Source organism: Equus quagga, chromosome 22 (genome assembly GCF_021613505.1).
Source record: "Equus quagga isolate Etosha38 chromosome 22, UCLA_HA_Equagga_1.0, whole genome shotgun sequence".
Taxonomy (NCBI): Eukaryota; Metazoa; Chordata; class Mammalia; order Perissodactyla; family Equidae; genus Equus; species Equus quagga.
The window spans coordinates 24,300,415-24,318,281 of NC_060288.1; the positions used below are offsets into that span (position 1 = coordinate 24,300,415).

The following is a 17,867-nucleotide window of genomic DNA, read 5'->3' on the forward strand; positions in this document are numbered from 1 at the left end:
AACTGCGAAGTCAGTGTTGACTTCTGTCATCTTCTAAAATTCCACCTTTCTGTGGGTGCTTGTATTTCTGGAACATTCACTCAAAATAGTAAGGTTGCACTTTGTCCCCTGGTGTTAATTCTGGGTTGTTTGGGAACCCAGCTTCTCCAAAGGAGTCAGGCTCCGGACTTTCTAGTAAAGGGTGAGCATAGATGTTTTTAAAAGGGGGTGCTGTACCTTTAAATTCTGAAAGTGAACTTGGCTCAGCAAGGCCAGCAGTCAAGGTCCAGCCCCTAGAAGAGAGAATAGTTACAGATTCTCCATCCTCAGTCTTTGCAAGGGGACGGCTGTGCCAGCCGGGCTCGGGCAGGCTCCTGGCAGCATGGCAGCGAAGCCTGGGGCCCTCCTGCTGGTCCTCGCGCTCAGCCTGGCACAGCCAGCCTCGGCCCGCCGGAAGCTCCTGGTGTTCCTGCTGGATGGTTTTCGCTCGGACTACATCAGTGATGAGGCCCTGGAGTCCTTGCCTGGTTTCCAAGAGATCGTGAGCAGGGGAGTAAAAGTGGACTACTTGACCCCAGATTTTCCCAGTCTCTCTTATCCCAATTACTACACCCTAATGACTGGTGAGTACCGGTTCCTCTTCTGGGTGGGGAGGGGCGGGCTGGAGTCCAACAGGGAACAGTTAGCTCCTGGAATCGAGTCTCGTTTGGGTTTTCCTAGTCCTTTGGGACACCACAGATAGACAAGAAATCTGTGTTCTTGGCTGAGATTTTTCTTTTCACGGTTGTGTTGGTCTCCAAAAGTTATCCCAAGGACCTGTTTTGGATTCTCAGTGTGGAGAACAGAGAACTACGTGAACAGATGACTTACAAAAATGATGAGTTTTACAAGTAGAAATTCTAGCTAACTCCACGTTTTCTAAGTTCAAGTTTAAAAAGTCAACAGGTCTTCGTGTGTCCGTACCAAATTCCTTCTGTCCCTTTGCTCTGCAGTCATCTGTCCTCCTGGAGGCATTTTGGCTTGTTTATCAACGTGCTAGACTATGAGAGTTACACGTGGGGTTCCTGGATTACTTGGAGCGAGTTTCTAGGCCATATCCTGAAATATTATTACTTAGCAATGCCACTTGCGTCTTCTTTTGCTTTTTTGGGCCAGGTAAAATGACACAGAGAAGAAAAGAGTTGTTGTGTAATTCAGATTCCAATTTTTAACTTCTAGCATCTGTTAAAAAGAAAAAAAAGCCCCAGCTAACCCAGACTGTGCCTGGGTTTGAGAAAGCTGATTTTTCCCTGAAGATGACCTTCCTCTGGGATGGCCCGAACGCTAAATGTGATTCCACAAACTTGATCCTCTGTCTTTGCAATAGAACGTGCTTTCTGCTCACGCAGTTGGATTCCCAGCTTCGTTTGTTTGTCAGTTAACCTTTGTAAGGGCCAGCAAGAGGTTCTCAGAAAGAATTTAGCAAACCGTCCAGGGAGGCTGTTAAGAATGCACTGTTATTGCTGCTTATGCAGGACTTCTCTGTGCTCTCTGAACACAGGGAAAACTGTAAATTATGTTAACAGAAAGGGGATGAGAACTCTTGCATCTCGTTATGGATCTCTATAGATTGGCAAACTGAAGGAGTTTGAAAAGACAAATCGATGTCTCTGATTTCATGCATGGGTTCTGCACGCATGTGTACGTGAAAATTCCATACAATTCAAGGGGAAAGAGACTGGAGAATTAGAAATGAAGGCATGGAGAGAAAAAAATCCAGACTGCATACAAGCCAGGAATTTATTTGCTTATTTTTTTATTTCCCCCAACAGACAAACAGCCAGCGTCTCTAAGATAAAGAGGATGAACAAAAGTCCTCTCGTCCTCACTTGGCACACGTTCCCCCGTGGAGGGAAGCAGTTTGCAGGCTGCTGGGTCACACATAGCTGTTATTGTGTGTCACAGCCCGACTTCAGTTCTGTTCAGGGAGCTTCATACACGCAGACCACCCCCATTCCAGTTGTCTCTCAGCCTTGCTGGGAGACCCAATTCATAAACTGCCACGTGCGGTTTTCTCGATCTCAGTGGAAAATGAACAAAATCCATTTTAGAAAGTCAGACTCCAGTGAGGAAAAAGGGCCCATTACAATCTCCACAGAGAAAGCAAGCCAGTGACATGGTCCTTTGTCTGTCAGACCCACATTCCTGATATTGGCACCAGGAATAATTGGCACAAAGCCTCGGTCATGCAGGGACACACTTTTTCAGGCCATGGGTGTCTTCACTTGTCTTCATGACAGAAGAGCCCCTCCCACAGTGGGACAGTGCAGTTCCCATGAGAGTTTGACAAAGATCTCACCTTCACTTTCAAACTGAGCCTAGCCGAGGAAGCCATAAGTTGTCCATGTGTGTTCTGCGTATATATTTTTAGATGGTAGAATGTATTATCTGATTAGAAAGCCTGCTCAATACTTAAATTGGCTTTTCCAGTTTGGAAAAGCAATATCGTATACAGGATGTGTCTGGCAAGGCTCATGTTCGTGTGCAAATGTCTTTGGGTCTCATTTGTCTTGGACCCACTAAGTGAACGAAAGGGCTTGGCCCAGGCTGATAGGCTGGGAGATGCCAGGCCAAGAGGATGGTATGGTTTCCACCACCCCAGGACTGGCTCAGGGCTAAATTTAGACTGTTTCTCCCAATATCCATGCTTATTTTTCCACCTGATGTTGAAAAACTCCTCTTTTCTCATATCAGGAAGGATCTATCTGTTGGGATTTCTATTTAAACATATGGTTTGAGCATTTGAGCATTTTGTGAACCAACAAAAGAATCGTGCTTGATCCTTTTGGTACTAAAAGATATGCTGTTTTAGGGATCCTCAGAATTTGTAAGAGAGAGTATGGTCTCATTTCATTACGTGAATTATTGCCCATAAGACACAAAGCCCTTAGTGTCATTCTCTTTGCATAATAAGAAATGATGGCTTATTGGAAGGAACCCTGGCTTTGGAGCTGGAGGAACTTGCCTGGAGTCCTCGCAGAGTCAGGATGATGCTGGAAGACTCCAGATAAGCCATTGCACTGCTCTGAGCCTCAGTTTCCTCAGCTTCTGGATCCCACTCAGGCCAGGGTCTCAGGTGTTGCCAGATGCGGACATGAAAATAAGCGATGCATAGGGAATTTGACAAAATTAGGACTGGCATGTCTTGGGAAGCCTCCACATAAGATATTAAGCAAATGACTAAAACTCTCTAGAGAGGAGAACTCCTTGGGAAGCCAATGTGGATGGCGATGGGAAATAAACAATCACAAGATTTTAAGAAAGCTTGGAAATCATGTCGCCCACTGACATGAAGCCATGTGGCTGATTTCTTTTCTCCTTCAAAATATATTTGCATCAGGACAAATGTGAACAAAATCCCAGTAGTGATCAAGAAGATTCGTCAAACAATTGAGTGCTGGCGACACATAGAATCCTAAAACAGGGCCTTTCGCCCAGGGAGCCTCCATCCAGGTTGAGGAGGAGAAGCACATCGGGTACCTATAACATTCTAGAATGAATGACAAGGGCTGAATCGTATCCCTCCAAAATTTGTGTGTTGCAGTCCCAACCCAGAACCTCAGAATGTAGTTGCGTTTGAAGATATGGTCTTTAAAGAGGTGATTAAGTTAAAATGAGGCCCTTAGCCTGGGACCTTAATCCAACGTGACTGATGTCCTTTTATGAAGAAAAAGAGACACTAGGGATAAGCCTGCACTGAGCAAAGGGCACATGAGGGCACACCGAGAAGGCAGGATCCTCAAGGAGAGAAGTCTCACCAGAAACCAAATCTGCCAACATCATGATCTTGGATGTCCATCCTCCAGAACTGTGAGAAATAAATGTCTGCTGTTTGGCTCCCCGGTCTGTGGTACTTTATCATGGCAGCCCTAGCAAACTAAGATACTAAGGACCAATGGGTAGTTTCCTAATATGCTCCAGAAGACCAGAAGAGAGGAGAATTTTCTTCCAGTTGGTGTAGCGTGTGGAAGCATTTTGAAGGAGGTGGGCCCTGAGCTGGAATAAACAGCCACAAGCATGGCATATATTGTTCTGTCTCCCTTTATGCAGAGGCACTCTTTCTGAAGAGCTGTGTGTGAACCAACTTAAATTTTACTTGAAACATAACCAGTGTAACTGCTACTGGCTGCTTTTTGTTTTAATCTCTCTTACTGTGGCTGTTTTTGTAAAGTTATTCTCTCTTTGAGGTAAATTCACATTTGATTGAAGAAAAGTTTAACATAAAATCCGTGGAAGGAAAGCAGTGATCTGTTCAATCCGGATCATAGGTGAGAGAAAATGCCAGGTATATTTTGAGGCAGCCTAACTTAGCATCATTTTGCCGAGGTCAATGGCAGCATTTGTTTGTAATTCTTGAACCCTTCTGATGAAAAATTTGGGGAAAGTGGTCCAGAAACGTCCTGAGTAGCAGGGAAACCAGTCTAGCATTTAATGTTGACTGAACGTAGTCTTCCAAGAGACGAACATCTGCCGAAGTGAGTTTGCTGTGCAGTATGTGATGATCAGTTCCACATTTAGAAACTAGTAAAGTTCAAGGAGTGGTGCTTCACTCCAGGCACTGAAGAAGGTCAGCAGCAGGCTGAGATTGGAGAGGGGGCATCAGAGCCCAGTTCTCACATAGCAATTTGCGGGGCCCTGACCTGAGTCCTGGAACGCCCAGGAGGTTATGCCTGTGACCCCGGACCCAGGGAGAGCGGTCTCCCTAAGACCAGTCCAGTAGGCAGCGAGAGCCTGAATCAAGGTGCTCTATCAATCCTCGACCGGAATCAAAGCAAAACCAAGGATGTCCACCGCTTAGAATTAACAATGGTGCCAACGCAGTTCCTGTTGTCCTCCTAGGAGTCACGTGGGAAGCAGATTCATCCCAGATATCAAGGATCCGACACTCTGGAGCGAGAGATTGCAGGGGGAGGTACGCTTTCCCTGGTTTTTAAGAGAATAGCTGATTTAAATTAAAACCGGCTGTCCCTTGGACCAAAGGAAATCAGTGCAGAAAGCACTTGAGAAATCATGTTTTGAAAAAAACCCCACATGCTCAGTTTTCTGGAGAATTCGGGTTTCACTTGGGGGGCTGCCCAGCAGCCTCTGCACGCCCACAGCACAAGCAGCACGGACGCGGCCTCCAGGGCTCCCTCCCCTCCCCCGAGAGACACTGGCACGAGAGATGCGCCCCAGCCTGTTAGCCTCCTTAGATTCAGACACCTCCTCAGATATGTTATGTTGGATGCCCTCAACTTCTCCCCTCATTCTCTCTGGTACAAAACCCGATCGTGCTTTTGTTCTCCCCAGTAACCTCATAGGGGTCAAGGGTCAGTCCTCAGGCTTTGACTTTGTGCCCAGGAACAGCGTTTGGCACAGCCCATGCTCCTCTGTCCTCACAGCTCACTCGGGTTCCAGGACTCTGGCCTCTCTGGTTTCCTCTTATTTCACTGACTGCTTCTCAGTCCCTTTGGTTGGTTCCTCCTCATCTTTCTCACCTCCCTTTCTCTCACGGCCTGAGTCAGCTGTATTTTCAAGATGGATTGGAAGCTTCCACTTCTCCCACCTCCATCCCTGGCACTCTATTGCTTAGAGCTTCCTAACAGCGCCAGCTCCCTCCACCCTCTCTGGCCTGCAGTCTGTCTCCACGTATGAACCAGAGCAGTCCTTTTAAACACACATCTGATCGTGTCGCTCCTCTGTTCAAACCCTCCAGTAGATTCTGCTTTCACTCTGAGTAACATCTAAAGTTCTTACAGAACTGACCCCACACAGTCACCTAGCCCCATTCTGACCTCATTCCTGACCACTTCTCCCCTTCCTTCCTCACCTGTTCCACGCACGTGGCTCCCTCAGGACACTTGAACTTGCTGCTCCTTCTGGCTGGAATGCTTTTCCCCAGAAAGAACCAAGATTTGCTCTGCTTTTTTCAGATCTCTTCCTCAAAGTCTCTGTGGTGGCCTTCCCTGGCCACCCTAACTAAAAGAGCTTACATCACTCCATCACTCTCTAATCGCTCACTTCCCTTATTTTTCATCAAATTTTCACCAATTTGATTATTTATTCTGTCTTCTCCAAATAAAATTCTTTATAGCAAAAAGCCCTTGTAATAATGATTAAAACATTCAGAGTTTCAGAGAACTTGTTGATTATTATTTTGATGTTGGATATTCCTAAATTAATAAGGAGGAGAAAAAACCGAAATTATGCTTTTCTTTATGAAAGTGGTTAAGGGCCATTTAGGTGAGCTGATTACCACTCATGTCTAGAAGTGTGATATATCTCAAAATATGTCTATGAATTTTGTTTTAAATTTTGATTATAAGGTTGGAGGCATCAAGATGGTTGAAAGGACGGTCACCCAAAGTAGAGGATCCAGGCTTGGGGTGTTGGGAGGAAATTTAACGAGAACACTAGTCTTCAGCATAGCCCAAGAGAGAGCCTGGTTCTAGCCAAGACTGCCGAATCCAAGAAAGCAGAGGCGACAGCAAAGCGTAAACAGGGCAAAGGGCTCAGACCCATGTGAACAACTGTGAGAGGACAGTGAAGGCCAAGTTTTGTGTGGTCCTGGCTGTTGGGCCTAGGGCTGGGTCTGGCAACTTAAAGGGCTCGTGAGGCCATCCTCGCGTTCTCATTCTCCATCCCGGATTGCTTAAGTGGCCGGGCTGTGAACAGAGACATTATGAGAGATTCCTTAGGTATCTGAAGACACAAGATGGTGTTATGAGCTGAATTGTGTTCCCCCCGATTCATAAGTTGAAGTCCTAACCCCCCAATGCCTGAGAATATGACTATATTTGGAGATAGGGTCTTTAAAAAGGTAATTGAGTTAAAATAGAGTCATTAGAGTGGGCCCTGCTCCAACATGACTGGAGTCCTCATAAGAAGAGGAGATTAGAACACAGATGGGCACAGAGGGAAGACCATGTGAGGACATAGGGAAAAGACAGCCAAGGAGAGAGGCTTCCAAAAAGACCAACCCTAATGACACCTAGATTTTGGACTTCTAACCTCCAGAATTGTAAAAGATATATTTCTGTCATTTAAGCCATCTGGTCTGTGGTACTTTGTTATGACAGCTCTTGGAGACTAATACAGACACTGTGGTGACACTAGGCTGCCAATGGAAGAATGAAGGTTTTTTTCCGACAGACCACTTCCATCCCAAAACCTACTTGCTGAGAGTTTCTGCTAGTTTCTGCCCTGGAATTCAGGTAGTCATGGTGTGTTGGTGTTTTTAGGGCTGCTGTAACAAATTACCAAAACTGAGTGGCTTAAAACAGTAGAAATTTATTCCTTCACAGTTCTGCAGGCTAGTGATCTGCAATCAAGGTGTCAGCAGGGCCACGCTCTCTCTGACGCCTCTGGGGAAGGATCTGTTTGATAACTTTCTCTTAGTTTCTTATGTCGCCAGCAATCCTTGGTATTCCTTGGTTTGTAGATGCTTTGACGCATCACTTCAGTCTCTGCCTCCATTGCCACATGGTGTCCTCCCTGTGTGTCTACACATGTCTCTTCTCTTCTTATAAGGACATCCGTCATTTTGGATTAGTCCCATTCTAATGACCTCATCTTAACTTGATTATCTGTAAAGATCTTGTTTCCAAATAAGGTCACACTCACAGGTACTGAGGGATCAAACTTCAACAGATCTTTTTGGGGAGCACAATTCCACCCATAACACACGGTGTGGTGCAAAGAGCTATAGATTTATGCAGAAGATCTCATTTCATCTATTCTGTCCCTTTTTAACTTTCAGAATTTGAACAAGTTCTTTTGAGTTTTAATATTATTTGTCAGTAGAATGGAGAAATTAAAACTGACCCAATAAGCTTGTTGTGAGGACAAAATGAGAAAGTTTCTGTAAAAACCACCATTATAAAAACTGTACATATTACGTACTTTATCAGTAAGATTAGGTTACATTATGTTGCAGCAACAAGCTATGTCACAGGCTTACAACAGTGAAAGGTTATTTCTCCCTCATGTACGTGGACTTTCAGGATTAACTTTGCCCCATTTCCTCTTCGAGACCCAGGCTGAAAAAGCAACTTCTAAATGATATATGCTGCTCACATGGCAAAGGGAAAATGGCAGAACAATGCGATGATGCTTAGACGTTCTCAGAGGTGGCACAAGTCACATCTACTCACATTTCAGTGGCCAAAGCAAATCCTATTGCCAAGCTTGATGCCAATAGGTTAGGGAAGTATAATCCTCCCACAGAGGGGGACAGGAATTATCTGTAACATTAATGTAATGTTTCACAGACACTGAATGGATGTTAGTTGCATTTTACAAGAAATGTATGGGTCTTAATGAAAATGAATGGTATCGGGATAAGTGTCTGCAACTCATGAGAGGGCAGTATTATTGGGAGTTGTAATGGTCTTGAATATTTTCATGGAGAAGGTGGATCTAGAACTAAACATTGAAAGATGAGTGGAAAGATTTTAGTAGGAGATGAATTTTTAGCCAAATCTTAAAAAAAAAAGAACTCTATACAAACTGTGATATATGAGGGACACAGCACAAGCAAAGGCAGAGAAGCATTAACAAGATGGTGGAAGGGTGATAACCCATTCACCAGGTGTAGGCTGGAGGGTTAGAGAAAGAGGAATTTGTGGGGAAGAAAAGGCATGCAATTGATAGAAGGCTTTGAAAGCTAATCCAACAAGTGCCTCCTTTCCTCCTTTTCCACTGCAAACATCTGAGCATCTATCTCTATGATGGGCTGCAAGGGAAGAATTGAGTTTGAGGCAGAACTTACTGATTGGGTAATGAGTGAATATAAAAGAACTAAAAGGATGGAGCCTGAATCAATTCCAAGGCTACACGATACTCAGAAGTCTGGGTCTCCTATGAACAGAGATGGGAAAGTTAGGAGGGCTGTTTATTTGTGGAAGTAAATTTTCATCTGAATAGATTTCAGGTTGGAATGGGATATTCACCTAGAGTTGGATCTTTAGGGGATCAGAGACAATGTCTTAAAGGAGAGTTCTAGAAGCATGTAGAATAACCATGGGAGTAAAGGAGAGAAATTGCTCCTGTGGATCCCAATGGACCCCAGTAAATGCACTTCTTACCTGTCTGCTTGCCACACAGTTGATAGAGGATATTTCTCACAGATGCACAATTAAATCTATCTTTTCATCTGCATGAACTTTTGTCTGAAAATTGTCTCTACTTCCCAGGGACCCCTAACAACATCTTTCCACATTTCCATTTAAAACTACAGTCTGTGTAATGAGTCCTGATTGAGCTGCCTAGAGAGGCAAGCTGGGTGGGTGAGGCATTGGGCAACAGAAGCTGTGAAGAGCACTAACCGGCTCATGCCCTGAGAAAAAAGCGTGTTCCAAGAATTTACACAAGTAATCTTTCCTGGCACATCATTATTTAAGCTCCCATCAACAGACCTCTCTACACTGAAGTGTCACTTTTCAGAGAGTATGTTTCTCTTGGCTTCCATGGTGATGAGAGGCAGTTCTTGTTATATAGCGTTCAGCTGCTTGAAAGTCACTCCCTGAAGAAGGGAATGGTTAGGGTAGTGGGTAAAGCTTAAAAATGTGGTGAAAGCTTTTGATTATAATAACAGCAAACCCTTTTTCAGAAGGTTCACCCGCACAGAGCCAGTGCGGTCTCCAAAGCATGACTGATCTCCCCACCCCCGCCCACCTTGTTGATTGATAGGACCATATGCCTCCTGCCGAGGCTTCTGGGAGTTTGGTTAAACCATGCTGCTCTCAGTACCTGCTTCATCATGAATGCTTTGGCAGAAATGGGTAAAAGGACTTTTAAAATTAATTCAGAGGGAGCCTAAGTCAGCATGTTAACATTTATTTCAGAGACACTTTAAACAACACCTACTCATGTTTCAGAGTCCCCTTCTGTGAATAGGACCATTGTGTCCACAGTCTCCCAGGCGAAGACCTGGGGCAGGTTTGGGGCTCCTCTGGGTCCTTTTTGTAGCATTTGGCTCTGTTGGATATTGTGCTTGATCATAACCTACTCGTATCTTCAGCCCTTTCCATAGCAAGGAGAAAGGGTTCTACAGACAGGTCATGGCACCATGTGTGGGCAGGCTCTTCTGGACAAAGGGCTGCCTAGGCTGAAATCATTAACAGACTTTTGGTCAAGGATACTGCAGATACTTTACCTCCTTGATGACACAACTTCCCCCGGGTGCCAGCCTTTGAGAGCGAGTGCTTCTCAGTTGCCAGGTCTGAGGCAGGACAACAAGTGGGGTGGTTGTGAAAATGCATGTAAAAGTCTGCAGCAGAGCAGTGTGCTGTGGGCCATGAATGAGTTACCGGTGTGCCAGGAGGCCGGGTCCCCTGCCCAGTCACCTTGGCTGTGAGCAGCTTTGTTTTTCACCCCAGGTTGCCCAACCAATATGTCTGATGTGGGTCAGCTGGGCAGCACTGGTGGACCAGGGAGAGCGCAAGAGGGAGCCAGGAGGCCGGGTTTCTTCTCCTGACTCTGCCATGACCCACTGGGACATTGGAAAAGTCACATCCTCTTCCGAGTCCTGAGTTCTCCCTGCTTTAAAATGAGAGACCTGGGCAGATGGAGCCCTGGGTTAGCTGTGCACTTCATGAGTGGCAGATATTTGCTGAGAATGTTCTAGGCGCTCTGTTCTCGGTGCTAGGAATACAGTAGTGAGGTTCCAATAGGTTCTTAGGAGCTACGGTGGGGCGGAGGGAAAGGCTGCGGGAAGTGCTCTCGATGAGATTCTGCATCCATTCCCGTTATTCACAGCAACTACACCTTGACCTCTTCCATACAGCTGAAGAAAGTGGTCTGTAGTTAATCCCATTGGATGCTGATGTCCCTTGACAAGAACTCTGGCCTGAGGGAAGGAAAGGAGGTGGCAGATGGAGGTCCCTGTGTCTTTGGATGTAGTGAGTAAGACTCCCACAGAGTTTGCCTAAGGGCTCTCTGGGCCTTGAGCCTTTCTTCCAGATTCTGCACACAAATCAAATAAATTAGCACACCGGCTCTGTAGTGTGTCAAGCTTTCCCTGAAAAATTATCTGTATGGATAAGGATTTGGCTTTCTCAGGTGGACTTGAGAAAACATTTTGCTTTAATGGTTGAAGGCAAAAATCTTAAATAAACATAGGTGTTTGGGAGAAAATGTCAAATACTGGGCTTCTCAGTCACTCACCAGCAGACCAGAGGCCCACCACCTCCCTCCCCTGTGCCTGCAGCCCAGACTAATGAAAACATATAAAAGGTCTTTGCACCGGGTCCCCCCTCATGGGCCATGTGAATTCCCTCTCTGGGCTTCAGTGTTCTCATTTGTAAAGGATGTGGACCCTCTCTAGGGCACAGCCCTGGCCTGCAAGATGTTGCACCAAGAGTCTGCCAAAGAAGGAAGACGTGAGGCTAGGCCATGTGAGGGCAGGGAGACACTTCAGAGAAGTCACCGGGGTCTAGAGTCTTGGCTCCAGCAGCCCCTAGAAAATGCCACGGAGTCCTTTGCACTGAGATGTTCCCAGCAGGCAGGCCAGGTACTGTATATAAGTGACCAGTTATTTTATAAACTTTTCACACGTTCCCTTTGTCTCTGGTCACAAATGCTCCATGGTGGGGAGGCAGCCTCTCTTCCACCCTTTGTCCAGCCAGGCTCCACCAGGAGGCTGGAGGCAGTGAGCCTCCCATTCAGGGTCCTCAGGGCCCAGCCAAGGATTTCTGCCAATTGGAGGGAAAAGATACCTTTAAAGATACGTAAGAAACTAGGAACTGTGGTGACCTATTGGAGTAGCATGTGGACAGATAAGAGACAAAGATGGGAGAGAGATGTCTGGTTGCCTATCTTTCTGAACAATACAATTTATCTATTCAAAATATTAAATTAAAAAATATATCCATATCCAGTGGAACTTGCTCGTCTCGAGTCGAATGAGCAGAGATTTTAATTTAACGTTGATTAAGCACCCTGTTTTGGTTCAGGCTGCTGCAACAAAGTGCTACAGGCTGGGTGGCTTATTAACAGCAGAAATTGATGTCTCACGGTTCTGGAGGCTGGATGTCTGTGATCAAGTTGACAGCATGCTTGGGTTCTGGTGAGGTCTGTCTTCCAGGTTACAAATGACTGTCTTCTCCTCATATCCTCACTTGGCGGAAAGAGGATCAGAGAGCTCTCCAGGGTCCCTTTTATCAGGGCACTAATCTCATCATGAGGGTTCCCCATCATGACTTAATCACCCCCCCAAAAGCCCCGCCTCCTAACACCATCACACTGGGGATTAGATTTCAGCATGGGAATTTTGAGAGGATGCACACATTCAGTCCATTGCGCCTCCTTTGTGATTTAGGGAAATGTATTCACATTAAAAGAGTTTTTTAAAAAATGTTTCCCAGCCTCGTGTACATAAAGCAACATTTTACGGTTCGGTTCAGTTTTCTCAGTCTGTATTGTGGACTTGCAAACAACAACCAGCCAGGGCTCAGGAGCCCCATGGATAAGGCCTCTATCACCATCCTGTTTTGAACGCGACCACCTCATGGGAGCTATCACTGCCCCTCCAAGGAGCAGAACTAAAGGCAATCTATCAGTCCCCACATTGTGTCCAGCCTCTGAAGGGCCTCCATTCCCCAGGTAAGTCCCTCAAGCTTCCCCTGTAGGCCAAGCCAGTGCACACAGCAATCTACCCTGCTCTTGCTCTACGCTCAGGGGTGGTGGAATATAGACAATTTCTGCATCTGGGCCCAGTCCTTACTGAGAAGAGACACTCGATTCATGTTCGTTGGGCTTCCCTGGTTCGGTGCCAGTACCTGGACTTCTGTCCGACCTCAGGGTGGAAGCCTTCTGTTATCGATCTTTCTTCCAGGCTCGAGAGTTTTGTTGATGAACCTCACCTGCTGAGGTTCCGCTATTTTTCTCAGAAACCACTGGTGCATTCATATACCTGTTTTGATCTCACTGGATTCTCGATTCCATCCAGTCATACTCCACAGACCTCTAAGTTCCCTCCTTCATCTTCATGCTGGATGTGCTTCTCCTCACTGGGGCCCAAAGCAACACCATGGCCACAGTCAGCCTGTCATCCCAGCACTCGGGGCTGTCTCCGGTTTTGCTGGGCTCTGTGGGTGGATCTAATTCCAGGTTCCTCTTGCTCCAAGTCTGGCCCATTCCCCTGCAGCTTAGCCAGCTGGCCTCATCCCAAACCATGACGCCCCTCCCTGTATATTTCTGTGTGTGACTTTTATGGTTCATTTTAGCACGCATTTGTCCGAGTAAAAAATAACACTAAAACCATGTGAATGAGCTTGGGAATACGTAACAAAACCCACTAGATCCCAATCCAAAATTCCCCCCAAAGGCATTCAGAATTACAAAATGTAAAACGCAGAAGATGCCTTAGAAATGCTAGTGCATGTATTCGTCTCATCGTGCAGAACAGGAGACCAAGGCCTCGGGTTCAGATCCAGCAGTTAGTTAAGGGCAGAGCCTCACCAGGCACAGGCCTCCGAGTCCGGCCTGGGGTCTGGCCTCCCCAGATGAACAGGGATGGAAGCCCAGGCATCCTTTCCAACTCTTCCTACCTGTCAGCCACTTTGCCTGAGCTCTCATCTTTGCTCCGAGCATTCCACTCTTCCCTGCTTCCAAGCTTCTTTTCTCACCCTCATTAACATCCCCAGGGATGTGTAAGCTGAAGTGGAGATGAGATTCAAAGAAGCTTTTGGTGTAGATTTCATCAAAGATCTGGGCAGGGAGGAGATGGAACCACCTAGAAGCTTGGGAGTGGTGTTTGGATTCAGCTCAGCCATCATCCCTGCTTCCCGGTGCCATGGATGGTAAACGTGGGCTGCTATTCTTTAAACAACTTAAGTGATCTCACCAAGTTCTGATGGGACAGATAAGAAAACTATGTTCCACAGAATTCACTCTCTGACTGTGTCAACATGAATTTCAACATCTAGCTAAACATTAAAATAATCAAATGAAAACAAAAGTGACTTTATTTACCCAATTCCAAACCACCTGTTTGTTCTTGTGAACTGATTAGCCAGCTGGTTGGATGTCTTGAAAATTCACCTCAGGAGGCTCCCTCAGTGGACATCAGACTAATTTCTACCCTTCAAACAAGGGCATCCTCAGGGTTCTCCTGGCCAGTGGTGAAACCCCTGTTGTAATGGAATTTTGAAGAATGATCTCTTCACCTCTCCCTTGTCCACTCTCTGTTTTTGTTGGAGGCCTCTCTGGGAACTCTCAGTCCTTCCTTTTGCTCAGACAACTTACTACCTCTGAGAAGGCTCTACTCCCATCCTTCTGGGACCCTCCAAGGCTCTGATCCAGCCCAGGCCCCAGCTTCCCTCCACTCATCTTCTCTTTCAAGCCAAAGCACGATGTCCCTCCTCTCAAAGGTCTTGACCCACAGACAGTAACATTTCAGAGCTGGATGGTGCTTTGAGATCTTATCTTCAGGCCATTTGCTAACTCGTTGACTACTTACTGCCTAAACCGTAGAATTTGGTAATTACAACAACATATAACATTGAAGTTTATTCGTACAGGACATTCATATATGGACATTCTTCATGCAAGGGTATATCGAAGGGTTACTATGTGAGAGGTGCTGTTCTAAAGATGACTGGGACACGGCTTCTGTCTCGGATGAGCTTGCAATTAAGCTGGAGCCACTAAATATGTGTTGAAATAAATATAATCAGAGGACAGGACAGAATAGACACAGGGGATGCAGAGACCATTTCTGAGAGTACGGGTGAAGAGGGAAGGTTCCCGGAGGTGATGGTATTTGAGTAAAGCCTGAAGGATTTGGATGGGTTGAAAGCTGGAGGAAGGGCATTGAGGGCAGATGGCATCTCACAAGTCAAGGGGCAGAGGTGGGGATGATGAGGAGCGTTTGGAGACCAGAACAGGGCTTTGAGATGGTTACTCTGACATTCCTGAGCCGTGTGGGTTTGAGGGAGGCCATTCAAGTCTAAGGAGAATGAAGGATCCTGGGCGTCAGAGAGAAAAAATCTCAGGATCAGACAGGAATTCAAGCTAGTCTTAGAGTAAGATTAATGAATTAATCTGAGTGTAAAGTAGATTCAAGTTCACGAACTTGACTGTATCAGGAAGAGTGCGTTTCTTTATTTTCTTAAAAAAAATCCAAATCTATGGGTGAACCTAGAAAACATTCTAAGTCAAATAAGCCATACACAAAAGGACAACTATTGCACTATTCTACTTAGATGAGGTACCTAGAGGAGTCAAATTCAGAGACAGGAAGTAGAATGGTGGGTACTAGGGGCTGGTGGTAGTGGGGAGTTAGTGTTTAATGGGGCAGAGTCTCAGTTTGGGATAATAAGAAGTTTTGGGGATGGATGGTGGTGATGGTTGCACAACAATGTGAACGTACTTAATGCCACTGAACTGTACACTTAAAAATGGTTAAAAAGGTAAGTTTTATATTATGTATATTTGATCACAGTAAAAAAAAAAATAAACCTAAATCTGACTCTGAATTCCATCTCACTGGGCTCAGTGGAAATTCCATCTCAGTTGCTACGGGGTGGGTAGTGGGGTGACTTCTCTCCTTCCTCTAGGGTTGTGCAAAGGTCCTGGGTCATTTACAGTCCCAAAGCATTGGGGCAGCATCCCTGGTCATTGGTTCATCCTGGCTCCCACCAAACGCCCACGTGCTGATCCCTGTGGCCCCAGAGACCAGGTTCTGCTGCTTTGAACTGTAAAATTTTGCACTTTGATGCCAGCCCCACCTGTTTTATCTCTCAATGTCAGCGCTCCCCATGGAGTTCTGCCACCAAACAGTGCATCTTCTGCTCTCCCTGGACCAACTGACTTCTTCTCTCTCCTTGGTCTGGGGGAAAACTTTCCACTAGGACCAGCTTCATGGGCGTGTGACCTATGCGGTCACACCAGGCCCCTTGCTTATAAGGATCTTGTGTTTTCTTTCATGCTCTGCTGTTACCCTTGTGAAATTCTTAATACGTTATGGGCAAAGGATGCCACATTTTAATTTTTTACTAGGTTCTGGAAATTCTGTAGCCCATCCTGCCTTCCTCTCTTCCTTGCTTCTCTCAAAACCATATATGCCTTCCTTCCTCCCTCCCCTCCCCTTCAGAGACACGTTCACAATGTGTTCAAATGAGCTCAGCCTGAGATGATAAAAAGTCCCAAAGGGAGAATGTGTCCAGCAGGCAATATCAGCTGTTGTTTCAGAAACACAGACCTCTCCAAAGACAAAAGGGGCTGGGTATCTGCTGGAAACGTGACGGAGGGGAAGATACAGGAAGAGCACAGGCTAATTCATATTTCAACAAAATATCTCACTACAGTCTTTAAATCACTCGTTCATATTCTCATACTGGGGGCACTTGCAAGACCTCCAGGTGGTGATTTCTTTACCAGTCATGAAGGCCTGGAGGTACAGATTTCGGAATTGCCCTCATAGAGGTGGGATATTATGTGAGTAGATGAAGCCCCTGGGAGGATTATGGCAAGAGAAGAGAAAGAGGTCAAGATGAAACTTTGGGGGCACTTACTTATATTTAGGGAGCACGATATAGAAGAAGAGACACCAACGGAAACAAGGAACAAGTAAAGGCCGTTCATAGACCATTCTAGCAAAGACCTAAAATGAAAATCAGGAGTCAAACAGGGTCAAAGTAATCAAGGAAAGACAAAGTTTCCAATAGGAGATGGTCAGTATTATCAAACAGAAAAATTAAAGAAAAGAAGAAACAAAAAAGTCCTTAGGTTAGAGGATTTGCACAGAGCAGCAGGGTGTGGAGACCAGTAGGAAGATGAAAAGGAGAGGCCATGTTTTATAGGTAAATTCTGTATTTACTTACAATGGGGGGCTAGTATTTCCCTGTGTAGCTGGGAATCTGGAATCTAACTTAGTCTGGATGTGCTAATTAGGTCCTATATATGGATCTATATAGTTGTGATCTCAATTGATCTTCTAAAATTATTATTAACAGCTTTATTGATGTATAATTTACATGCCATAAAATGCATCCATTTTAAGCGTACAATTGAATGATTTTCAGAATATTTACAGAGGCATGCAACTATCACCAGTATAATTTTGGAATGTTTCCGTCACCCCAGAAAGAAACCTTATGCCCTGTAGTTGCTCCCCATTCCCACCTCCTGCTCCAGTTCATCCGTGTTGTCCAGTACCTCATTCCTTTTTATTGGCAAGAAGTATTCTATTGTACAGATAGACCACATTTTGTTTATCCATTCACTAGCTGATGAAAATCTGGGTTGTTTCTACTTTTCAGCTATTGTGAATAACGCTGCTGTGAACATCCAAGTACAAGTCTTTGTGGGGACAATTGTTGTCACTTGTCCTGGGTAGACACCTAGGACTGGAATTACAGTATCATACGGTAATTCTATACTTAACATTTTGAGAAACTGCCAGACTCTCTTTCAAAACGGCTGCACCGTTCTGCATTCCCCTGAGCAATGTATGAGGGTTCCCATTTCTCTACATCCTTGATAACACTTGTTATTGTCTTTTCTTATTACAGCCATTCTAGTCAGTGTGAAGTGGTATTTCATTGTGGTTTTGATTTGCATTTCCCTAATGACTAACGATGCTTAACATAATGTGCTTATTGGCCAGTTGATAATTCTTTGGAGAAACATCTAGTCAAATTCTATTATCCATTTTTAAAAATTGAGCTTTTTGTCTTTTTGTTATTAGCTGTAGAAGTTTTAAAAGATATTTTGGATATATGATTGGCAAATGTTTTCCTCCCAGGTGGTGGGTTGTCTCTTCTCTTTCTTGATGGAGTGTCTTGAAGTGCAAAAGTATTTAATGTTGATGAAGTCCTATTTGTTGATTTTTTCCTTTATCACTTGTACTTTTTGTGTCATATATA

General features: G+C 45.1%; 1 protein-coding gene across 1 annotated transcript in view; it reads left to right on the forward strand.

The window, feature by feature from the left end:
- The first annotated feature begins 306 nt into the window (after positions 1-306).
- The window catches only part of ENPP6 (ectonucleotide pyrophosphatase/phosphodiesterase 6), a 106,578-nt gene continuing 89,017 nt past the window's right edge, over positions 307-17,867 (forward strand). The window contains exon 1 of the mRNA XM_046648379.1: positions 307-602. Coding sequence (XP_046504335.1) covers positions 362-602 — 241 coding nt within the window. The 5' untranslated portion in view covers positions 307-361. The remainder of the gene's footprint in view (positions 603-17,867) is intronic.